This window comes from Centropristis striata, chromosome 9, assembly GCF_030273125.1.
Source record: "Centropristis striata isolate RG_2023a ecotype Rhode Island chromosome 9, C.striata_1.0, whole genome shotgun sequence".
NCBI lineage: Eukaryota > Metazoa > Chordata > Actinopteri > Perciformes > Serranidae > Centropristis > Centropristis striata.
Window position 1 is genome coordinate 20,917,317 of NC_081525.1, and position 26,446 is coordinate 20,943,762.

Consider the following 26,446-nt stretch of genomic DNA (forward strand, 5'->3'; position numbering starts at 1 on the left):
ACTGATGCTTCCCAGTTCACTCTGTGATCTTGAGCCGAGTCTTGTATTATTTGTAAGTGATCCTCATAAGATCTGCTTTTTGTATACAAATCAATTTACAATACCCTTACACTTGCTCCATTCCTTAGTATTTTCATCATCAATGCAACAGATGCATGTGCTGCTGGGCAAGAGATAGACAGATAGATAGATAGATGTGCTCGTATACAGAGGGAAGAAGCAAGCATCTATTCTAGCTACAGTTCAATCTACCCGATGGGGAAGTTAAACTATATTGTTCAGCTCCACCAGGGCCTGCCTGCTTCTACATGCTGCCTCCATGTCTGAACAAATGAACCAAACAAACTCATCTTGACTTAGATATTTATCAAATCAAACTATTTATAAAGCACTTTTCAACACAAAGTGCTGTGCAGAATATAAAAACAGAGATGCAACACTTGAATGTCAGCAAAGAAGACCTTTAACATTGTGTTCATGGTCATAGTATTGCAAAAAATGTGACCCTCTTTTGAAACTAGGTTCTTTTTCTTACATCATGTCAATGTTGTGTTTACGACTTATATCCGATGCCCCCAAGTGGACAACAAAAAATTGCAGTTTTAAGATTATATTTATCATGCTTTTAAGACCTTAAACAACAAGAACTTTCGATAAACCCTCCAACCTTCCCTCTGAAATGCAACGACTGCTCATTAAGCTGTCCTTAGAGTTATGGAAGAGTTGAGGAGCGCTGAACTGTGCCATTTCAGGTTAAAACCCTCGAGAATGGAGTTGAAAACAACAAATCGCACCACAGCAAGGCCACGAGCCTCAGTGGGAGACAGTGAAGGTAAAAGCAACAGGCTCTTTTATTCATCCATCTATTCTGTATGTATACAGCATAGGATTTAATGTTTTATTGCCTAGAAATATTTAGATTGTCACTGACTTTTTTTTACTACCATATATCAAAGGTGTATGCGAGCTATCCAGTTGTTGTCAACTACATTTGTGCTTGCTTGTTAAAGTCTTATGTTTAACACTATGTGTCAGGGGGATGAGGTATGGGGCACAGCTGCGGACTCGGGGTATCTTAAAGTTATCCCAGAAGGATAACCACACGATTGGATGGGAGAAGGGGAATATCTAAATAATGCAATGTGAAAAGAAATTACAAGCTCCTTTAAATAAAAAGACTTGGATCAGGAGGAGGGAGAAACAAAACCACGGCTGCTGAGCAGCTGACTTAAACTAACTCAGGGAGCCTAAGATCGACCTTATGAACAAAGGAAACACAAAAATGTCTGTCAAGGAAGCCTTCAAATAACACAAAGAGCTGAGTGTCATAATGACCCAGAGCAAAGAACCAACACATTCCAGAAAACACTAAGAAAGATCACTAAATGCTTGAAATGGATGAGGAGATGCTCTCACTGCCTCTGAAGGTGAGACAATGAGTCAGCACAGAAACAGAGCACTGGAATGCAGCTACATAGGCCTCACACACCTGGTCCAAATCAGGGTCAATCAGAGGCACACACACCTGATCCTGCAGTGGCAATTGTACCCCTCACACTATGTTAAAACTCTTTAGATTCCAGTCGGGGTGCAACAGATCACGGATCATACCCCATGGTTCAGCAATTTAAAATTATAAATTCAGCTTTGCTTTCTTTTTTTTTTTTTCATGTTTTCTTTGCACTTTAACTTGTCTTTATATACTTTAATTTAAACATTGGATGGACATCTCAAGTTTGTTTTCCTTTTAATATGACCAAATACATTGGAGCAGAGATATATTGTATTTTCTTTGCTGATGTGAAAAATGACACTGATCAGAACTGTGAGTTTTGTGATCTGTTGCACACCTAGATTCCAGCCATCTTGACCTCTTTTATGTATCACAAGCAAGCAAACAAGCAGCTTCCACCGCACTGTATGTTACTGCAACATATCCAGTTTCCATCAGCTGTCAAGACACACGGAGGTGGAAGAGGTGAGACTGAGGTCCTGCTGACATCCTGTGAGATGAAATGAAGCAGTGAACGATCTGAGGGATGAACTCTGACTGTTTGCATGCATAATATCAATAAAACATGAGGTGTTTAGAGACTTTGTGTCCGCCAGATCGCTTTTATTTATGGAGCTTCTTCTGCATAATGCTGGTGAAGATGTAATCAGCGGAGCAGCGAAGCCCAGTGATCTATGTCTGTACTCTTATCTGATCACTGAAGGGTTGAATGCTGGCGAGGCAGGGACGAGATGTAGCAATGTACCTAATTAATAGTCTGCGTTGTGTGGATGTCACAGTGTCAAAAACCAACCACTGCTTTCAACCTCAGCCCTTTTCACTTTCTTCCACACATATATCTGCCTGGGCGATAAGAGACAAAGGTGATATTGAAAAATGTTTAAGAGAAATTAATTTATTATCAAACATCCAAGCCCCAAGGTGGCTTGGTGGTGATAATTGATGAGTATCAGGAGGGATATTAAATTGCCTTCTGGAAGCATGCAGAGAGGAGACTGCGGGCTGCTGAGGAGGTGAATAATCTTGATATGCCCCTCTCACCTACAGAATTACCTCAAGATGTTCCTTACCTATATAGTTATCCTTATATGTTTCCAAATTACAAAGACATCAAAAAGTAGCAAAGGCAAAAACAAACTTGTTCTGACTGTGTAGCGGTGAACTCAGGGGAGGGGCAGTGGGGTTGACTGATGACTGGCCCCTCTCGTGCCCCCATGTTGAAAAAAAATACGACTCTATTTAAGGCCATCCAAGAAGGCACTACCTTCTTGGATGCCCCTAAATAGGCCTCTATGGTGCCTGTAAATGGAGAAAACAATCAATTGTCCTCTTGGATGCCCTTAAATAGAAAAACAAGGTGAAGTGGCCTCTAGGGTGCCGTTCCAGTGGAGAAAACGAGATGAAGTGCCCTTTAACGAGATAAAGTGGCCTCTAGCGCACTCTTCCAGGGGAGAAAATGTGATACACCGCCCTCTAGGCTTCACGTCCAATAGGGAAAACATGATGAAGTGCCAGACAGACTGAGTCCACCTCTGTGGCCAAGCAATAGAAAAATATGACCCTACAGTACTATGCTTACTTGTGATGACATTGGCACTGTTGGAAACAAACATGAATATATACATAGTGTACATGGCACAGTAAATAACACCAAGAAAAAGTCTGTATTGTTAGACCTGCTTGCTCCATTGTGTTTCCAAACTCGGCACAATGTTTTGCCACCAATAAAAACGACATTGCTATGCCAGATACATTTTCCAGAACGATTATGATGAACACAAACTGACAACGGAGGTCTGCGATGTCGTTTATAATCAGGTGGGTGGCGATGCCATTTCTGCTTGCAGTGCCGCAGTCTCATCAGATCACTAATCAGAGAGAAGGCCGCTGGTAATTATCCAGCCCACCTCCACAATGCAGCAGGAAACAGCAGTGGAGCGTCACCGCACTCCCCGCCCGCCTCTTCTCTTACCCCTGATTGCTGCTGTTTCATCTGTGCATAGAAGCATTAATCAACTGTCTTCATTCAGGTGAGGGCCCATTTATACATAACGCTTGACACCAACCTTGAATGAGCCGTGTGTTAAATTCAATTTTCATTCCGGTGAGCCGTGGAATACTTTTGCCCACACGTTACATTAGAGACGAGCAGAAATCCTAATGGTATTTAGGTAATTTTGAATCATGTAAGCATGTAGTGATACTGATACAAAATGATTATTCAAAAATGACAGCTGCTGTGAAGGAAGCTCTGAGGAATTGTAAAACAATATGTGACGAGCATATAGATTGAAATGTGGCTTTTAGTGAAGCTGGACCCGCAGGAATGTCCTGTTAAAACGATCAAGTGGAAAAGAACTTTGAACATTAAAATCACTGCAGCTGAGGAACAAAAGCGAGCAATGACATGCATTGAATACACAGAGGTCCACTTTTCAAACTTCAAAGAGCTAATCCAAAAACCTCTCTCCATGTCAAGTAGACAGGGTTTAATTTGTAGATGGATTATCAGATGAACAGTCCCAGAGAGTCTAACGGCAGCAGGCTCAGATCCCCTCCGTTATTAACATTCAACCCACTTCTTTATTTCAGCCCAACTGTAGTTGCTTTTTTTCATTTTAGAAAACAATGAAAAAAAGAGTTTGTTTAATTTTTCATCCAGAATTTTCAAATCCCTTTAAACAGTTCACTGTCAAAGTTTCTTTGTCTTTAATAACTCAGAATAACACAAACTGGAGAAAAACAATAAACTGAGCCTTCTATGAATTTAGGTTCACATATATGTTGTTGATTCAATGCCTGCTCGGGTGCAAGAATTTTCCTCCCTCCTCCCCAGGGAGCTGCAGATGAGAGGCTTGAATTACTCCCACTGAGTAAATAAAATACCCGGAAATGATCAGAACACAGCATTCTGCATCATCTGATGGGGTCCACAGAGAGAGCTGCTCATGTGCATACTAACCACAGGAGAGATGAGAGAATGAACAAACAGCTGGGAGGTGATGGGCAGGCGTCTGAGCTCCATTTTAACAGCCTGTATATCCTTCTGAGACTTCAGTGTCTCAGTCATGTGAAGCTATATTTGTGGTTTTGTGGCAACTCATTAAGCTACTGTTGAAAATTGAAAAATATCCTATGAAATAACTGTCACTGTTTAAAACACACTGCCTTGATGGGCTCACAGTCTGTATACAACAGAAACAGACACTTTTATGAGATACTTACAACATTCAGTGCATTTATTTTGTTGGATGGCTATGCAATTTAGTATGCCCAAAATAATGTTTGTTTTTGGCAGTGCTCTCAAATGGCTGTTGTAATGATGACAGGAGCAAAAGAGAAAGTTAGGAGTCATATTATATAGACAGACAAAGTCCGTACAGGAGGAGGTTGGGTGGATAGTTCAATTAACACAGGATTTTGTCCCAGGACCTATGTATGTTTTGCGGTTGAAACCAACAGTCAGTGTTTTTTACAAAGTTAACTTCTACAACTAGTTTGAGTTAGCTCTCTTTCTTTAGTGAACATTTCAGCCAGTGGTGGAAAATGTATTCAGATCCCTTACTTATATAATACTAATAAGACAGTGTAAAATTACTCCACTGCAAATAAAAGTAAATGCATTCAAAATCTACTTCAGTATATATTATTACATTATTTGTTTTGATCCATTTATGTAAGAAGTTGTTTAATTTAAAAGGTAGGGCTCATTTTAATTTTAATTTAAAAAAGAAAAGTGTAATCACTTCAAATGTATCATGTTTTTATGTTAAATCTCAACCTGAAAACTAAAGCTGTCAGCTCAATATAGTGGAGTAAAAAGTGCAATAGTTGCAAAGTTCCAAGTGTAGTGAAGTAGTAGTAAAAAGTTCCATAAAAAAGAAATACTAAAGTAAAGTACACATACATCATAATTGTACTTAAGTACAGCACTTGAGTACATGTACTTAGTTACATTCCACCACTGGAAGCAACAAATATGCCTTGAAGGAAACATTGTATTATGTTATTATTAACAAAATGACAAAATGTTTTTATATCAGTAGAGTTGCAAAAATGTTGAAACAGAAACCATCCGTAAAATGTTCAGTGACAACATATTTGATTTGTTTTCTGACAAAATATTAGATTTTTGCAATTCAATATCTCCATTATTAAGCTTTTTAGTGGTTATGTTTGCTCACTGCACTTGCAGCACTTAGGAGAAATCATGGTCTGGTTTCATAAAGAAAAGTTCCAAATCGTTATAAAAAACTCACTCCCCTGCATGATCACCTTGCTGTGGCACAGCCCTGCTGGTGTCTCTCTCCAGGGTGTGGTGCATCAGTGGTTCCTAACAAGCCAGGCAGACCCCCTCATGTGAGCTTTGATCCTCTCACATATATTTTTACACAACCTTATCTTTTCTTTTTTTATTTTGAAATGCATCTATCAAAAATAATTAATCCCACTCAGTGCATCCTCCAGCCACATTCTATTTCTATTTCTATCACAATAAATTATTATAGCACAAATCCTAATTCAATGTTTTGAAGATATCTTTCAAAGTGACTGCGTCAGAAAGGTTGAAGTTAAAAAAAATGTGTAAAGGGTGAAGGTCAAAGAGAAAGAGAAAAAAATCCACCTCACTTAGTGTGATGAAACCCTTTTTTAATGCAACTCTGCTGTATCTAAATCAAAGAGATACAACATTCTCTTCAGGTGGTGCAGGTCTTCCAAAAATATTTATATTTTTGGAGCGATAAACTGAAACTAAAGAGTGGAATACAAACAGTTTCTGAACAGCAGAAAGCAGCCCTCTGTTCATAGAAAGCTGCAGAAACATTTGATCTTTTGTCTCCATCATCTGTTTTGGTTTTCTTTGATATTAAGAATCGGGTTGTTTAAGTGAACATGCTGTGTGCTCTTTACTGTTGCCATGTTATATATAGTATCTGGGTATTCAAGATAAGATTTCTGTCAGATGCCACCAACAGCCGGTGTTTCCTGGTACAAGTTTAAATACCTAATAAACAATAAGGAGAGACATGAGATGATTAAACAGACGGCTGTATAGGAAATTTAATTAAGTCTTCTACCAGGTTTTGTGTAAATTTATTGAGTGATAAAGTACATTTCATGGACACCCTATCCCAAAACTGTATCATACATTTTATGAAAACAACAAGGTGGGAATATCTGATTTTGGCTTGAAAACTGAATTATTATGGTACTTCACATTGGCACAGAAACCCTGTAAATCCATTTTTTACTGGACTGCAACATTGATAATGTTAACATGTAAAAAGTATTCAGTTTTTATGGCAGAATATCTGATGGCAGACACATTTATATTGCGGTATCATCTCGATCCTAATAGCTAGGTGGGCTAAATTAACTTGGAATTGAAGTTGACAGCAAGCGCATTTAAAGTTTTCAGTGCTGGCAACTTTGAAGCTGTGAAAATGAGTTTGGATACTAGTGATAAATCAGAGAATGATACCATAAACAACAAATACACACACACATAAAAAAATAATATATAATACAATTGTGTTCACACAAGCAGAGTCTGCCATATTAACACTTTTATTGTGCTTCAAACCAGGAGAGATTGAAATTGAGTCTCCTAGCAATTTAAGCGACTAAACTTAACGACCTAATCAAATATATAAAGTCCTCAAAATTATAAGGAAGTAGTTAGTTTTATGGCTGAAGCTTTGTAAGCAGTTGACTGAAGTGATTACAGATCAACTATGAACACAGCTTGACGAGGACTAGATGAGGGCATTTGGTATGTAGATGAACAAAGTCTGTCTATAATTGTTTGTTTACAGATTTGACAAAATAATATATACTTTATAAGTGTAACTGCTATAGAATTGTATCAGCAGGGGTTGCTTTATGCTACCTATACATCAGAAGACTTTGAAAAGATTTGGAAAGACTCCTGCAAGACTATCAGCCCACACCTGCTCACATCTAAAGACAAGAGTTTAGAGTTTTTAGTCCCAGCCTAGTCTCAGACTGAGATTCTACAAAGACTGTGAATCTTTCACGGTCACTATTTACAAGACTACAACTAGATTCTTTAGCATTTTTTTCCCCATCATGCTCTTAGTAAAAACTTACAAAATGGAGGAGAAGCAGCTTTTGGCTCCAGCTGCTCTAGTGTGTGCAGTGTTTTGTGTTGAAAAAAAAAGCAGAAAAAAAGAGGAGAAGACGCCACAAAATGCCCCCTCACAAAGCTTTTTTTCTGACATGAAAAGTTAACTATTTCACAGTAAAATTAGATATAAGGAAGAATAAAGGAAAGGAAAATTTAACTCCTTACTGTTCTCTTTACTAAAAAACAGCGCCCCCCAAAATCCCGTTTGTGGCCGTAAATATATTACATCACTATAATTTTATTTAGGACTGAGCTTACTAGCATTATTGTGATGTTACTTTTTCCTGTTGAAGTGGTTTTACTGCCCGGTCTGGAACCCTGGGACCTTTTGTGTGCTCATCTATTGGTTGTTGGTTGTGTTACGTCACTGCGACTTGCGATCATATCAAACACGTTTGATATGATCGCAAAGCCAAGACTAGGAAAAAGCTGATATGAAATAGTGCACATTACTACCTCAAATTTAACGATTGAGATGACGGGAGCGCGCTGTGACTCTAGTAAAACTCCTTGATTTACTAAAGACTTTTAGTTTTTAGTCTGGGACTGTGAAAATCGTTTGGTGTAAGCCCAGCATTACTCACCAACAGCATGTTGTTCCTACACACAGGTGCTTTCACTTGTGAGCTGATTAGACCTCTCATCAGTGCGCAGGGACTCTGATTGCCTTCCTTCAACTCTGGTTCAAACCAGTGATCCTTCTGATGTTTTTATATCACATGCAACATTACTATATAAAATACTGGGCACACATGTTGATATGATTCCTTCTCATACATTTCCTTCACAGCTTCATCATTTTTTTCATCCCATCAATGGTAAAGTTGGTAGTCATCCTTTTATCATGTTCAATCACATCAGTTTACTTAAATCATGATGAAACTTTGATAGTGTCCCCCCTATAATGCACAATACGGTCCTACACCAATATATTTTGTCTAGTATAAAGCTGGATTTATAGGTGATAAATGCACTCAACAACATAGAAAGTTAATAATAATGTATTTTTTAAAAAATCATTCTTTTTAGCCTGCACTCAATGTCAATTTGTTGGTCAAGCCACCACTTGACCGACTAAAATATCCTACATATTCTAAATGAGCTGCCATTAAATTTGACATTCATTGTTCCCAGAGGATACCTCATAATTACCATAGTGTCTCTCTTTCACCATGTGAATGTGTACACACTGTAGCTTAGTGAATGGATTGCCATTAAATTAGATCCAGACATTCATGTACCTTCAACGCAATAACAAAAAGCTGATTTAGTTTATGAAAAAAAAAAATCCCATCAGCCCACCCAACATATTGAGTTTTGCCAAGTGATAATGCAGGTAGTTATGCAGGGTTTGGAAGCTATATTAAGTGGTAGTGAATGAATTGAGTGGATGGTTTTATCTGCAGGATCATGGAAACACATTTATTAGATTTTTTTTTAATGTGAAATGTAAAACACAAGGTCGCTCTGATGCCTCATACTGCTCCTGGTATAATGAGGTATTTACTTTAATCATCAACAGATTGGACTTGTTTTTTTCACACAGTACTATGTAGTTTAACTCTTGAAGGGCCACAGAGCCACATTTAGAGGGAAAAAATAGACCAGTTGTATAAAAATAAATTGTAGGTGACTGGAGAGAAAATGGGGCCTATGGTAGTTGTAGTATTCAGTGGACCCGAGTTACATCTTCTGTTGCCTCTAAATTGAGGGCAGTTTCATCATCTATTTCCTTTGCAGAGCTGTTAAGAACTCGCATTGATTGGGGCAAATTTGAGTTTCCAGACAATGTATTCTGACTGGTATATTTAATGGTTTTGCCCTGTTTGGTTTATGCCTTCGCTAAAAGTGAGTTTCGTTCTTTGAAGATAAGTACCGCAGTACGTTTGCTTAGAAATTGTTTTGGTTATTAAGTTCTAGTACTTAACTTTTACTGGAGATTTTTATTTTTTCAATATTTGCCAAGGCTCAGAGAAAATACATATTCTTTCTCTTCACTTCCAGTGTCGGAGTGTTTCTGAATCCATCTTTAACCTCCAACTTTTGGAATTCAAAGGGAATTTTCTACTCGTAAAAAATCACTTTGACATTTCCATCTCCTTGGTGTTTTAGTCATTTAGTCAGTCGTCTCTATCACCCCTCTGCAGACAGAAGCATATTAATACCCATCAATAATGTCATGTAGTGCATAAAGGCAACCCTCCACTGAAAAGTTGAGGAGGAACAACAATCTGTGATGTAAATTTATGTTAATTTAATTTGCTCTAGAGAGGGAAAGTGTTGCTGTGTTTCAGCTTCATTTAACAGGGAAACAAAAGACCTCAGCTGCCTCTAAACACTGTTTTCCACTGCATTTTCTACTACACTAATGATCTTTTTTTTTTTTTTCCCCTGAAAACAGGATTTGAATTTGCACACAATCCATGAAAGTTTACTCTAAGGCCAAAGATTATGTGTAAATCCAACATAAAGTAAAAAAATGTTCAGTGACAGGTACACAAAGATGAATTAAGAAGCTCATCTGACTGGCAATGACTTTCTTCAGTCATTAGTCAGTCATAATGGGTGTCACCAACAAACTAATGCAGGTAAAAGGTTGCAACTTTAATCAACCAAAGACTGAGACTGATAGACAAAGAGGGAGCAGGGTGAGTGGCTGTTATAACAGTTTGGGGTTCTGGGGTTTGCACAGTTCATTTGATCTTATTTCCTCAGTTGCCCTTTTATACTCACATAAAGTTTAGTGTAGGGTTGTTGAGCGAAGTGGAAACAGTTGAGCAGGTGGGTGGGGCAGTTAGGTGATGGGGAATGGAGGGAACAGGGGTTATTAAAGGTCACAAGGGAGAGGCAGGGTCCGAAATGACAGAAAAGTTAGGAGGCTTTCACACCTAAGCGGTTCGGTCAGCTTGAAACAAACTCTGGTATAGGTTTTGTTGGATAGTCTGTTTGGTTTTTGCTGGTGTAAACGAACTCTGGTCGGCTCAGAAACGGGGGTCTTGGTTCACTTACAAGTGAATCAGAGTTCATTTCGCTGCAGGTGAGAACAAAGTCCGAACCAAAACGTACAACTCTTGGTTGAATTTGGGCGAACAAGGTAGTAGCAGGCTTGAAAAATGTCTGGTGGACAGACGTGATCTAATGATGAAGTATAGTGCCTTATCGAAATATGATCAGACGATCACATAACACGGTTGTAGCTACACACAAAAACAGCAAAGTCTTGAAATTATTTAGTGACAGAATGGTGGCTAATGGGTTCAATCGCACAGCGGATCAATGGCGCGTAAACATGAAAAAACTCCACCAAAAACACATTAAAGTCTGCAACTTGCTATGAAAAAGTGACAGACCTTTCCCTCACATGTTCTGTCCTATAGATAAAGGGCATTTGTTTACAATGCTTGGTGCAATTGATAATTCACAGTGTAAAAGCAAACCGAATTAAAAATGCAACAATGTTGAAACTTCACCTCTAAGTCCACCAGACTTTATATGTGAAAGCGACCTTAGTATAGAATGGAAACAGACTGGGAGAAAAAAATGACATGAGCCAAGCCTGTGCTGTAACACAAATGATCTGTTTCCTGATTGTGTTGTTAAAAATACCCAATGAGTTAAAGAGTTCATAGCAAATGCTTTGTATACACTGCAACCACAAAACATAAAACAAAGAAGCAAACAAAAAAAGTCAATTTCTGTAACAATCTAGATTATTCTGTTGTGTTTGAAGATACAGACACTGAAATGTATTTAATTTTAAAGTAAAATCAAATGGTTTTATTATTATGCAGCAGGTGTTTTCTGTTATTTTAACAGAGAAGAAGGCCAGATTGTTATAAAGGAAATCACTCAAAGTCACTCAAATTACAATTAAAGCAGTGTCACATAATTGTAGTTACATCTGTTCAGTTTATTTCTTCTGGCAAAGCTCAAAGTAAATTATGCCAGACAGAGAGTGGAAAAGGACAACTTAAACTTTCAGAAAACACAAAACACACAGTCGCTGAAAAGCCACTCTAATATAAAACTGTTCTTGTGTCTTTGTCCTTGCTGTTGACAGGGTTTGACAGGTGAGTAGCAGGCTGTGATTACAGGCTCACTGGTACGACTCATGTAAGCACATCAATCTGTAGTCAATAAGACATGCAGAGTGTGATAGTCTGCGTCGGAGGATAGTTTGTAAATGTAAACACAAAACTCTTAAGCTGGCAAATTGTCCCAAAACTTTATTTTACAAAATTGACTGTGTGTTAAACCATACCTTGAATGTGATGTTTTTCAAGAGAGAACAGATACTGTGAAAAAGGAACAAAAATTCTGCTGCTGTAAACACAAACCTTCTGTAACTTGCTGTTCAGCAAGCATTAAGACATAAACAGACATTAATACAACTCTGGAAAAAAATAAGAGACCACTGCAAAATGATCAGTTTTGCTGGTTTTACTATTTATAGGTATGCGTTTGAGTTAAATTAACTTTTGTGTTTCATTCTTTAAAGTGCTGACAACATTTCTTTCAAATTTGAATTTAAAATATTGACATTTAGAGCATTAATTGGAAGAAAATGACAACTGGTCATAATAACAAAAAAGTTGCAGTGTTTTCAGACCTCTAATAATGCAAAGAAAACATGTTCATATTCATTTTTAAACAACACAAAACTAACACTAATATTTTAAGTTAGGAAGAGTTTAGAAACCATTATTGGTGGGATAATCTCAATCTTTAATCACATTTGGTTCAGGAGATCACCTGATCAGTGTCTCTTTGAGTAGAATCAGGATGCTTGTGTTGGAATCAAACAAACACTGCAATGGACCAGCTGCCATAGGTGTAGAGATGCTGATTTAAAAAACATTTGTGAGAGTGGTCTCTTAATTTTTTCCAGAGCTGTATATTTCATTTAAATATGTTTGCTGGAACTCTAATTCAGTGGTTATATACATTTCTCACTGAACTTTCTACAAGCGTGGTAGCCAAGTACACCTGGTATTACATGATCTGAATCTGGATAATGGCATCTGATCCATAGTCCTCTTTAACCGACACCTGTTATTAATAGGCATTCCTCTTCTCTTAGTTGTTCGCTGATTAGCTGTGAGGGGTACGACCTCACGGAAAGGCATGGGGACATTTTGGATGTCCGCCGAAGTTACCAAATATAGTTGCCGAATAAAGGGTTAATACAGCTCTGGAAAAAATTAAGAGACCACTGCAAAATCATCAGTTTTGCTGGTTTTACTATTTATAGGTATAGGTTTGAGTAATTAACTTTCTACAAGCGTGGTAGCCAGGTACACTAATAGGCATTCTTCTTCTCTTAGTTGCTTATTATTATTATTATTATTATTATTATTATTATTATTATTATTATTATTAAAAATCAGTTTTGTGATAATGGTGGATTATCAACAGCCATAGTCAGTCCCAGGTCAAGGGAAACTATGGGCCGGCATCATTTATGTTTAAATCACTTTTAAAAAGTGATGTAAGGAAGAGCAAGAGAAGACTTGCCACCTGCTGTGACGTCTTGCAGCTTCTGCCGAGCAGCTTAAGTTAGCAGGAAGAAGCAGAGTTAGGCAGCCTTTTAACTTGCTGAAGGGATTTTTTTTTTCAAGGTCATGCTGTGTGATCCCATTTCCTATCTTAATGGTTTGTGCGTGCCCTGCATTAACATGTTTTTCAAGATACAGTTCACATAATGCAGGTGTAAACGTCACTTGAAGAAAACTGTGTTTTGTGTAGAAGGCAGTTTTTGAGACTTCTTTAGGAGGCGTTACCTGCTCGGCTGAGAGTCTGTAAAACTGCAAAGATTTCTATTTATTAGTACATAGGCATCTTGGATGAATGGTGACATCACTTCCAGAACAGCTTAGCACTTAACCATAGACCACTTAACACATAACATGATGCTCTATGTTAAAGTGGTCATGTTCTGTTCCTTCATTTTTAATTCCTGCTGACATCTGCAATGCTAAGCAGGTATTCCTCTGTTGATAATGCTCTACATTTCTTGTCATTCAAACATCTCTCGGACTGCGGCGTCTCTTTCCTTGGAATTTCGTAGTTGAGCTCCTTTCATTGTTTATGCACGGTTGCAATCATGACTCCCGCTAACTACCCAGGGAGTGTAAAATACACCGATTTCTTTGCACCACAGGCACGTTCAAAGAGAGCTACCAAACAGCAGTTGCTCAGAGGAGCAAATGTACGTCCTTTCATGAATCGTGTTTCATTATTGTGTGGGATTATTCTGTGCTGAAGTATCAAAAAAGACATTAGTTTATATGAAAAACCATAAAAACATACTGAAGACAGAGCTGTGTGAGGGAAAAGACAAAAAACAAATACCTCAGCAGTAATGAGGTAAAATCATTGACCATGAAACCACACTGAGATAGGGAAGTATAAATATCCAATATTAATATTTTGGACTGGCTGGTTTTCATTGCATCATTTATATATCTCATTGTCAAATTCTTTTCATTTCCCTTTCTGATTATCTCTTTGTGTACCTGTCAAGCAAACACAGATTAGTGCTTCAGCAAAAAACACTAAATGTCTGCAGAGCGAAGGCAGTAACAGACAGTGAGTGTTTTATAGTCAGCGCTGTTTAAAGCTTCACTCTTGAAAGCTACTTTGAGATTTTTGGTGTCGGCTGCTCACTGCAGGTGGTGCAGGCAGGAAGTAAAAAAATACAGAAATAAAATCCCGGTCCCATTGTAAAGCTTTTATTTTTCTCATGATATAAAGAAAAAGTAGAGCGAGTAACATGAAAGCTTTCTGACTAACTCAAAGACATAAAGTGTGAAAGAGAAGTTTTTAGAGTGACTTTAATTATGTATTCATATATACAGCAGGTTCTAAAATTATGATCTATAACAGATGGATTTGAGTTGATTCTGTGCTTTGGCTGTGCTCTTATGTATAGATATGAAACACGCACGTCAATCCTCCGGTCATTCTTCCCGTATTTTAACACACTGTATGGCTCTGACATCTTGAATATCGCAGAAGGTTCATTATCCTCGTAGAAAAAGTGCTTTTTATAAATAAACACCAAGTCCAAAAGTTTAGTTTAACTGGAACGATATTTCACCTCAATTCTGCACGTTTCCTTTTCAATAAATTATTTTCAATATGGCAGAGAAATATTGTTATAAGCACACAAATAACCATTTACATTTTTAAATATTTACATCCTTAAAATGACGGCAGAAAGGAACTAAAGAAAACTATAAATTGTTCTGTTTTTGACTTCACATCTTATCGATCCACTGGTTCCATTGGCTCAGTGTGTCTAATAAAGCACTGGGCTGTGTCCTGTCAGGTCAGTGGGAGGTTGGGGCTCCTGCTAAATGAAATACTCCTTTTGGTTTTCAGTGGGAGCGCTCTGAGAGTCCCCCTGGCTGCTGAAGGGGAACTCGTGGCCGTCTTCAGGCTGTGCTGCTTTGACTTCCTGGGTCCGATACGTTTCTTTCCTGCTGCAGATGAATCTGGCCATTATCGCCAATGCGGAAACGGTGACGAAGATCACCACGGCGATCACTCCTAAAAGCACAAATGCACACATGCAGGAATGTAAGTATCCAGGTCATTTATGGCTTTTCTGCAGTAAACTAATTTCTTCAATGATCAGTTCATTTCGGACAATCGGCTTATTTTTCCCCCCGAGATGAACATACATACGTACATTAAAGGCATTCTGTTTTCATTGTATAAAGGCAAAGCAAGCTTTGCAAATGTTTTATGAGCATTGTTTGGAAATGTTACTTGGGAATTATTGACGTATTTCACCGACAGCTGCAAATCGTCTGCCGCCATCTTGCTGACGTAGAAGCTATGGACGGCGAAGCCAATTTTAAATTGCGGTTAGAGGCTTCGGTTGGAGGCTTCGGTGGTGGATGGGTTGGACAAACGGCGGGAATTCACCCAGGGGAAGAGGGTCTTGCGTCCCACGTGAAAATAAAAGTAAACCATGTTTAACTTAAGTTACATTATTTACTTAAGTTACGTGTAAAACGTTTTTGAATATAGCTTACGTTTTTTATGCAACTTGTGTTTTTTACGTAACTTGCAGTATTCAGGTGACCCTTGTGACTACTTCACTTCCAGTATTTATGTACATTTTGCCCTAAACCTAAGGTCAGTGGTTTTACAACATAAATCCACAAAAACTGCAGCCTTACTTTTACAACTGCGGAATGTACCTGTGTGCTATTTTCAGAATGTGCCGTTGTACCGCGAGCCTCGATATGTTACTACGTGCCATAATTTGTGGTACGGACACACAACCTTTTCTGCTGTTTATGTTGGAGAAGAGAGAGTTTGTGATACTAAGCATTCTGTACATATATCTTTAAATGTTTTGAATCTATTGTCATAACATATGGCTCATAATCTGTAACTCTGCAGGCTTATAACAGGATAACAGATGCAAAATCCCATTTACAGCTACATTATGCTTGATTACACATAAACATATGATGCAAGAGGCTACTGGGCTCATACAACATGGAAAAGTTGACATATTAAATTAATGTAAACCTCACAGCACCTGTGGTCTGACAGTGAACTGTGCAGAGGCATATTAAGTGCTGCTGCCTCTATAAAAAGCTAAGCTTACAGTAAATCATGTTTCAGCTAGTTGCCTACTCACTGCAAAGGCGGTCCTCTCTACCATCTGACCAGCTGATTTTGACATGGACACTGACACAACCGTAGGATTGCAACAGTGCAAAGATTTTCTTTTTTTTGGGGTGGAAATACAATAATCTTGAACAGTAATAGATTGCTTATTTGAAAACATAACCTGAATTCTTCACCCTACTGGCATTTCATATGACTCTAAAATATCACACCAACAACCTGCAATAGCTGTGAAGACAAGGATGTCACAACTAAAACGTGCTTCTTTCTGTTTGATTCCCATTCCCCATCTGTATCTAATTTGCAAAAGTTGTCTTAAGTTTTGTTTTAGGTGTGAGCCCACTTGTAAAGCAAAAAGTAAGCTCGAGCCACAAAATACTGCTTGGCTGAGTTAAATGCAGCATCAAAGTAATTATAAAATGGAAACACAACAGTAAAATCCTTTTGTCAGCAAAGTTCTCATGTGAATTCAGACCCGAAATCTTCTCATTAAACAGTCGACCCATTACCTCTCCTCCCTGCCTCTTTTTCTTCTCATCAAGATCAGAAATGATTCCCTCCTCACTTGCATCCTGCTGAAAACGTTATCCTTCCCATCTTACACAGCTCTTGCTTATTCTCTTTACAAGGACTTTCCAAATATAAAGTTTGAGTCAACTGCTATGACACTTTAATGAATTGTTCTTGCTCCTCCTGCTGAGATGGATTGCAATACCTCCGATTAGAGCTGAGTCACTCCTGATGGCGTTGACTAAAGGCTGACCTGGATCCACTGAACCAGGTTGGTCTGTGGAAAGAAAGAGAGAGAAGAAAAAAATAATAGAAAGCATAGAAGGAGTCCAGAAAGGGAGGTTAAAAAAAGATACAGAGCAGAAAGAGCGTCGGGCCAGGATGAAAGGGGGAGAACAAAAAAGTAAAAAAAAACTTGAAATAGAATAAAAAAGTAGAAAGATGAGGTAAAGGAGTGTATAGGGACAGATAAAGTCACTGTGAGAATCATCAGTCAGTGCAGACGTGCTCGTTGAAAGCCTCAGAACAGCCTCAAAGGACTCCACTACAGTTGTCTGACTAATCTCATCTGTCGTAGTGCCATCACTCTGTCTGCTTACTGAGGAGGATGTTTAATGAGCCCAGAAAACGTCTAATGAACAGCCCTAAGAAAACTATTAAAGGGAGACTAGAAAGGGAGAGGGGTGGGGTGGTTACCTAATGCTAAAAACTTTATATATACATACATTAAATCATATAGTACAGGTCATAAGGGCTGCATCTGCTCCTTGTACCTGATAAGGAGTGTGTGGTTTCTGCTGCGTAGGGATTGGCTGGAGAGGAGGAGCCACAGCTCGACTGGGCCAATGGGCCGCTGACAATAACAGGGCTGTCAGGGTGCAGCAGAGCAGCTTTCAGAGGGCTGATGGAGTTAAAGCAAACACCTGACAGACAGCCGGTGAACCCAAGAGAGGCCAAGTCGGCCAGCTCCGCATCCAGCTCATCAGACTCTGAACACAGAGAGAGAAACACACAGACAAGAGGGGCGGAGTGACGAGACACATTTGTTATCAAGCAAGATCCAATTACACATTTGAAATACAGCAGCGATAAACATTTATCTTGATGAGACGACGGTTGGCATGATAAGTGGTATCTATCTATGTTTTAGTCATTTTAATATCTATTTTGACACTGATGAACCTGCTGGAAATGATTTTGCCAAATTAAACACTGATAATGGATGAAACTGAGAAACCACACATCATGTTCAAAGGTTTTTAATGTTAAATCCATATTTGAAACGATTATTCTGACAATATTCATGCAACTTAACACTTTTGAGTTTTGGGCTATTTTGTCCGATTTTGAATCCTTTTCATTCTGCCTGTATATACCACTTAAAAAAATGTTAACCATGCCATGTTGGTATCATTTTTTTTTCAGCACAACCTCACCTATATGACCAGATAATTATATTTTCACTTTGACTTACTGGATAAACATTTTGAACCCAAAAGAAACAAAAAACAAACAAACAGAAAATCTTATTTTGAAAATGACATTGTTGTTGCTCAATGAAGAATCTTAAATGTTGCAAATTTGAACACAGGTTGCAAATATAACATATAAGATGTCAAATGAGGAGAACATAAAATTCTGTAGTTTTATACTAAATATATTTGACCTTATCTCTGGTTTTACTTGGCCCATCATCATCAAAGACAAACTGATTTGGAGTTTCAAGCCAGTACTTTAGAGGGAAGTTGACGGCAGGGCTCCACGCTGCTTTGTTTTTACGTTGTGATGTTATTAAGAAGTAATGTGCCAGCGCTTTTGGGGACTCAAGAGGTTTAAGTACATAACAGTATGGTTAAGGTATTGGAAGGTCAGGCAACTGTAGGGGTCCACAGTGATAGTGGGCATGTTGATGGACATGTACACAGGGCACCCCCCATTCTTATGGCGAACTCTCTCCCAAACTATCGTCCCACCCACCTTCAAAACCCACATGTTCAAAACTGCTTTTATGACCAATGATGCTGATTTTAATTGTTTTTATTTGTAACTGCATTTTCACTGTGTTTTAAATGTAAAGCTTCTTTAAACACCTTGTAAAGCGCTCTATAAATTAAATGTAGTATTATTATTATTATTATTATTATTATCCTATGTTTCATCATGCATTATTCACATATATTCTGTGTATTATATTATTTTATTTATTCTGTAAATTCATAGGCTGATGTATGTTCAATGGAGGATCAACAACAAGATTTTAGTAGGTAAAGTAAGAATGGTTACAAGAGTGAAGCTCACTAAGACACGTTGGGCAGCTAAGGGGTCCATCGTTAAGATACTAGGGGGTCCAGGTTTCACACAGTAGACAGAAGCTGACAAATGCAGCCACATTTTGATGTGGTTGTAGTTTCTGGATTTCCAGGTGAGCAAAACTAGTGAAAAGTGGTGTAAACACAGCGAAACAGACATATTGATTCCACAAAAGAGTAATGGACTGTTCTAAATGTAAATATGACCTTAAATATGACCAATTTAATGAAATGGTGTCTGCCCTAGTAATTCACCATTAAGGAAAACTATGATGTAACCACCTGTAGCCTACTGAAGTATGCGTGGTTTAAGCGTTCAATATATTGTCAGTGTAGTTGTATGTGGAGAAGCATATTGTAAGTCTATAGTGATACGGAACCTGATGTATGCAGCCACGTATTTGATGTGCTTGTATTTTCTGTATTTCCAGTAACAAGTAGAAGTATTCATTCAAACTCATGCACACCTGGAAGTCCCTTTTATCCAAGTGTGTTACACCACTTAAATGACTGTTTCTGTTTCATATAAAAACTAAAATGACACTCAGACCTCCTACGAAGCCATGCCCTTCATTGACTTAAGTGTTGGGTCATTTGTACCTGATGGACATGTGACTACTTTTATTAAAACTTGAGATATATTGCCACTCTCTGGATTGCCTCTCAGTTGTCATAAGAACTGTTTTAAGAAAACAAACATGAAAGTGCACACCTCATAAGAAACTGCCACTGAGTCTCACTTGTGGCTAATGTGCTACTGTCACTATTTTGACAGCAGGTGCTAAATAAAGCCAGGAGCTATAAATGTCAGTGTGAACTACAATTATCCCTGCAGTGCAATTTGATTACACAGCACATTATTGCCACTCATCTAAGTTATTACCAGAGAGAAGCAACTTTTCACCACATAAATAGGACTCTGCAGAGTGGCCTGGCTGGAAAGGGGGCTGTTTATCAGCTGCATATTTGATCAGACTTTGATTAAGCCTGATTTAAGTTTTAAATTGAATGTGTTCCTCTAACCAGCAGGCAATAATTTGACTTAGAATTATGTATCTCATGACACGTGTATATCTATGCCTGTAAGATGGAGGGCAATTGATGGGAGAGAACGTTAATTACACAACAGATTTATTTGACGGCTGTAGAATTGGATTGTCTAGCACTGCATTAGTCTGCTATATCTTTTCTTCGTTGTTTAAGAAGAAACACTTTTTCTCTATCTATACCTTACCCTATGGAGGTTTTTTAAATACATTTTTTACCGACATCACATTCTGGATGGTAACAAAGATGTGCGGCCATGGTTGGGGCACCCGGACGTTTGCAACTAAACGGAGTACAATGAAGAATTGTATGCTTTGGATATTTTAAGCCAATGTAGCCATGTCTAAACAACAGAAGGACTTGGACCACAAGAAAAGATGCGATATTTCAAGAAATTACAGTTTATTGGCAGTGCAGATCCCTATGAGTGTGCTCCCTCTTCTTGGATCCATGAAATACAGCACATTTTACATTTTAAGAACAATGAGAATAACATATTAAGTCATTAATGCCACACGCGCTAGCTTGATCTTTCTCGAACCTGCAATAGAACTCGTTGAACTTGTAGGCGAGGGGGAAGCTGTCGGGCGTCGGTGGGGACTTGGGTCTGTAGTTGGTAATTTTTTTTAAGCCTTTCCAGACGGATGAGGGGTTGCCATCCGACAGCTGCTGCTGCAGCCTCTCTGCATATCGATGTTTCGCCTCCTTCACTGCTTTAGCGAATCTGTACTTGGCCCGTTTGAACTGATCACCATTCCCACTACGCCTGGCTGCCACCTTCTCCTTCCTCAGCCGTTTATAAGCTGAGGGGAGAACCAGGGCTTATCGTTGTTGTAGGTCTTCCTGGAGCGGAGAGGGACACAAACTTCCTCACAGAAGCTGATGAATGATGTCACAGTGTCACCTAGTTGTTGTCAGCTTCTGGCCCCGCCCACTCGAAGGCCTGGTTGCAGCCCGCCCACTCAAGGCAGGCGTGGAGTCGCTCCCGTTCTTCACTGGACCACACTCTGAACTGACTCACTACAGGTTTTGAGAGTTTTAATTTCTGCCTGTAGCAGGGTATCAGGTGAATGAAGCCCTGCACGTTGGACCGAGTGATAAGCCTGCTGGATTGTACAATAACAGTGGTCGAGAATATTTTCTCCCCTGTCGGTGCATGTGACTTGTTGCCTGTACCTAGAGAGCACCCGGCTAAGATTTGCCCTTTGAAGTCACCCACAACTATGACAAAGCTATCCGGGTGCTGCCGTTCCACACTCATTATTTGCTCGGCCAGTGTGTCTACCGCTGCAGTGATGTCAGCAGAGGGTGGAATGTAAACACACACTAGAATGAATGAGCTGTACTCGGTGGGAATAGAATGGACGATGCAGAGGGATTCCAATTCAGTAGAACAGTGTCGGCTGATCACTGTTACATCGGAACTCCAACGATCGTTTACAAAGAATAATAGTTCACCGCGCGACTTGAAGTCTCTGTCCGCCCAGAACAAAGAGAGGCCGTCCAGCTCCACAGCCTCATCAGGTGTAGCTGGCGACAGATGGGTCTCCACAAACGCAAAGACAGCCGATGAGTGAAAGTCCTTGATCCTTGTTACGAGGCACTGGAGTTCATCCCTTTTATTGCAGATAGAGTTCACGTTTGCGAGGAATATTCCCAGAAGAGGTGGTCTCGTTCCCCTCTGGGGCAGACGAACCAGAGAACCAGCTCTCCTTCCTTGCTGTCTTCTGATCCACCTGACAGCAACAGTGAAGAACGGTGAAGAACGCTGTACCCCTTGCGAGAATATCCAGAATGTCCGTGGAAACGGGTGAGTAGATCGGGGTATAAGTCTGGTGGGGTTGAGCCCCTAAAGTGCAGTAGTTCCTCCGTTGTATAGGAAGGCAGGCAGGACAAGGAAAAGGATGGTACAAAACAAACAAAAAAACAAACCACAACATACAGAGATGCTACGGCGGCCATGGATGGCGCCGTCTTTGCACATGCGCGCATGCGCTGCACAGAATCTTGCTGCATATACTTACATTTGAAATAGCCTACCAAAGTGCTTTACAGTAAAATAAGAAAACAGTAAAAACAATAAAAGTAATAATAGTTTTTACTATAAATATTATCATTACACTAGAAAATTTGTTATGAGCCGCTGCAATCAACATTTTACTTACCTGACAAGAGTAAGTGAGCTTTGCCTCCTTTCCTCTGATATTTTGTGGCATTCCTCTCCCTGGTTTTATAATTTTTGGAAGTCGATAATGTTCCAAATGTTTTCTCAGTCTGACCTATTGGTACAACCTAAAACGTGTCAAAAATGAACCATTTTCCTTGACGACTTTTGGGATCTAACTTCAGTGCCTGTGCGGAGTACCTCCAATATGGCAACTTCTGATGACGCGTCATGAAGACCCTCTATGTATCTTTTTTGTTGTTTTTTTTGGGATCACGTGTTTGAGAGCATGTGTGTGTGTTTCTGTCCATCTGTCAGTCTTTCTGCAGCTAATCTCCCATACTCCTGGACCAATCAGCTTAATATTTGTCTTGCACATTTATGACTCTATGCTTAAGGACCTCTCCTGGCGACAGTGATTTATCATATTTGCTAAAATTGTTTTGATTGATTGTTTTTGAACCGACTCGTCACTCTTCCAGCCAGGAGGGGTCGCAGGTCGTCAACAACTGCCTCAGTTTGACAGCAAAGATATTTCTGCCAATCGGCTAAGCTAAAAACATGACTTACCTATTGTGAAGGCCACAGTTGGACCTTGGCAGTGCATGTGCATCACAGAAGCTAATGTTTTTAATTTCTGCACCCTGCAATTTTGACCACAGGAGCACACTCTGTTCTTTTGAGGTTACTCGCTCAAAATATGCCAGTATAAACAATAGTGCCATTACTTACCGCCATTAACCATGGCTAGAATAACCACTATTGTGGCCTCGTACCTGTTGTGGAAGTCCGACAACTGAGTCAGGATGACTGCTGTTAATTTATTGGTTTGAACCCAAAATAAAAAAGATTTTGCTGCAACTTAATTGCAGTAGACTGATCAAGAACATAATGACATGACTCCATGATACTGCCGATGTGTAAAACATTTTTAATTCATGCTTTGTCAGGTCTCTCTGCAAGGTGACAAGCAAACCTTATTTAGTTTGTTCGTTTTCTGAGCAGAGTTCAGATCAATCAGAGCTATGCTCTGCAGGAGATTCTCAACGACTGGCGGAGATCTGCAATGGGTGTGTTTTGTCTCACAAACAAATTTTATTAACTCATCATTTGTGATAAAGGGATATTTAAAAAAATATGGTCAAAACAAAAGCCAAAAAGTTTTTCTTGAAATTAATAAAAAATACAGTTTAACAATACTACAGGCTGGTTTGGTTAACATTTCTGATACCATACAAATGAAAACTGGTGGCATGGGTGTTAAAAGTGCTGAATAGAGTCTGTGCCTTCACTCAGAAGGACCTTCTTGTTTGTGTGTGAGCAGTCAAACCCCACACTGACAGTGCTGGCCTTGTATCCACAAGCTAACGATTACTGTCCACCTCCGCCTGGCTGCTGCCCTTTACCTCCACCTCTCTCTGTATCACTATCTCACTCTCCCTCTCTCTTCAACACCACCTCTCTCTCTCTCTCTCTCTCTCTCTCTGCAAGCAGCTCAGTCTCTCCATTCGTTCCTGCTCCATTAGTTAGGCTGATGGATGACAGTGCTGGCAGGGAGTGACAGTATATCAACTATCTGGCTGCCTCTCTGATACTGATATGACTGCCTGAGTCTTCTGGCTCAGCAGAGGGAAGGCTGGGTCACACATTAATATGGCCTGGGTCAGCAACAACAAAAAATATTTAAGGAGCTGAATGTAAAGACACCACCAGCATCAATTTGTACTCCTTACATGTGCACCATGTTTTGGCTTGAGACCAGAATAAGTTTGGGTCATAATGTGTCCAGTGCCAACCTTCACTTTTATGTGGATGACACAGTGATTTATTGTGCTGGGTCTTACCAAACTCCAGACGTTTTTTAATATTATTCAGTTTCAGCTTTTGCTACTAAAGTTAGTTTTAAATGCTGATAAGTCTATGGTGATGCACTTCTCAAATGCAAGAAAGAAGCCTGAGAATGTAATGGATATTCTTACTGCTCAGGGTACAAAACTAGAAGTTGTCTCTTGTTATAAACATCTTGGCATTTGGCTTGAAGACTGCCTTTCTTTTAAAGCCCAGTGTAAAAGCCAGTATGGGACTAATTTATTAATTATAAATATTAGTTAAAATGGTTTATAGTTTAATATGCATAACATTGTGATGTTTAAATTATAAAAATGTGTGATTTTTCTTTAAATTCCAGTGACATCACTGTGTAGTTGTTTAGCTGAAGTGGGCGCTACAGTTTTTTGACCATGTGACGGACCAGTTGTCTTTTTTTTAAAAATGTTTTTATTTTAACATTTAAAACTGAAGGAACGCAGTTATGCGTTGCAAACACTGATACATAGGTGACTGACATCAACAAGTGGCACATTATTATGGAAAGTGAGACGGAGTGCCTCTACACCCAGATTAATAATCTTCTTAAAAAACTGAGGATCAAGCTAAGATTTTATTTCAGAAACAAGCTATGTTTCTTTTTTAAGGCTAGAAGACATGGTGTCTGCCACATTTCTGTACTTGATTATGGTGATCTGATATACATGACTGCACCTCCTCACTGCAGTAAAATACTCACCATTACAAGCTTTACTCCAGGGCTGGTCGTCCCTGACCATTTGTAGAGTCATTGGTACTTTTATTTATAAGGCCATTTTAGGTAAACTCCCCCGCTATTTAATATCACAGAGATCGGACTGTAGTTATAGTCAAAGATTGCAAGATGTGGTTTTGTTGTTTGTTCCCAGTGGCCAGACTGAACTGGGAAAGAAAGCTTTTACATGCTCCAATCACTTGGAAAAGCCTTCAGAAGGACTTGAAATTGAGGGAATTTGTCTCGCTGCTTGATTTGAAAGCCCTTATAAGTACATTGATGAATGATTCAATCGGTACTTGTGACTGTAGATTTTTTAAATTGTTTTGACACTTGACACAAAAAAATATATATATATATTTTTTATTTAAATTTAAGTCAGCTTGTACATAAACACATTTCATTTTTGTTGGTTATACCTCAAAACAAAACAAAAAAATCGATAAATAACTATATAAAAACAAACAAAGAATACAATGTACAAGCAAACGTGTATACAATAATTCAAACATAATCTATGTGTAGCAGAGAGCCAGGGGAGTTACAATAGGACCTGATACTTTTTACCCTAAAGTCGGTTATATATTGGTTAATAAACTCAACCCAACCTTTTTTAAAATATATCACTCTTGAGTCTCAAGGTGAACGTCAATTTTTCCATTACAAAGATCTCATGCATCACATTAAACCAATCTGCTAACACCAGTGGCTCTTGCTGCAACCATTTTTTCATAACGGCTTTTTCTACTAACTACCAGCATTATTTTAAGCATATATGTATTCAATAAGCCAAGTTGTTGAGGGGGCATCTGATACTTTGTTTTATTGTTGTTTTGACTGTAACTTTTATGCAGCTGTCTTGACCAGGTGTCCCTTGAAAAAGAAGTTCCAGAAGGTGTGGGGACCTTTTCTGAAATACTTTGAGAATCTTAAGTCAAATTGATCAGCCAATGTCTTAATTTGCCTTCTTCTATTTATCCACTTCTATTTATTTATCCATTTAGCCTGTTTGTTTGTGAACTTATTTATTTTATTTCTTATTATTTGCTTGTCTTTCAACTCAATATTTGACTTCCAGCAGTTCCCTTTAACACTCCAGGAATAGTAGCCCTGAGGAATATTGGTTTGTAGGTGTGGCTAGTGCGAGGGGAGTGATGTTTATGTTTATGTTGGATCACTATGAAAAATACACATTGTTTGAACATGTATGTTAATATGATGGGATAAAAATTGTAAAATTCAATAAAAATATCTGAGAGAAAACACAAAGGCATCAATAGTCTGTTACAAAGTCTTTCCTCTTTAAGGGAGGCTTTTGGCTGACAGATCAGTCATGTAGAGGACGACAGGAGTGAAGAGTGAAAGTAAAATGTTCTGTCAGGCAGAGCCGCTGAACTGTACTGTCTGACTTCCTGGTTCAGTTTGACCCCTCCCACAGCAGCTGAGACTTATTGGTTGTTATGCTGTATCGCAGGGTGCTGACTCCAATCTTCCAAGTAATTTGTTCTTTTCAATCTCTCCTCAT

The 26,446-nt window shown here is 38.9% G+C and overlaps 1 protein-coding gene across 3 annotated transcripts in view; it reads right to left on the minus strand.

The window, feature by feature from the left end:
• Positions 1-14,243: 14,243 nt before the first annotated feature.
• Positions 14,244-26,446, minus strand: part of LOC131977504 (contactin-associated protein-like 4) — a 139,906-nt gene continuing 127,703 nt past the window's right edge. The window contains exons 22-24 of one of the 3 annotated variants that reach the window (XM_059340835.1): positions 17,594-17,809; positions 17,026-17,097; positions 14,244-15,212 (exon numbers count right to left, since the gene is read on the minus strand). In XM_059340835.1, the coding sequence (XP_059196818.1) occupies positions 15,016-15,212; positions 17,026-17,097; positions 17,594-17,809 (485 nt within the window). In that variant the 3' untranslated portion in view covers positions 14,244-15,015. The remainder of the gene's footprint in view (positions 15,213-17,025; positions 17,098-17,593; positions 17,810-26,446) is intronic. The other 2 variants (XM_059340838.1, XM_059340836.1) reach the window with 2 other exon arrangements.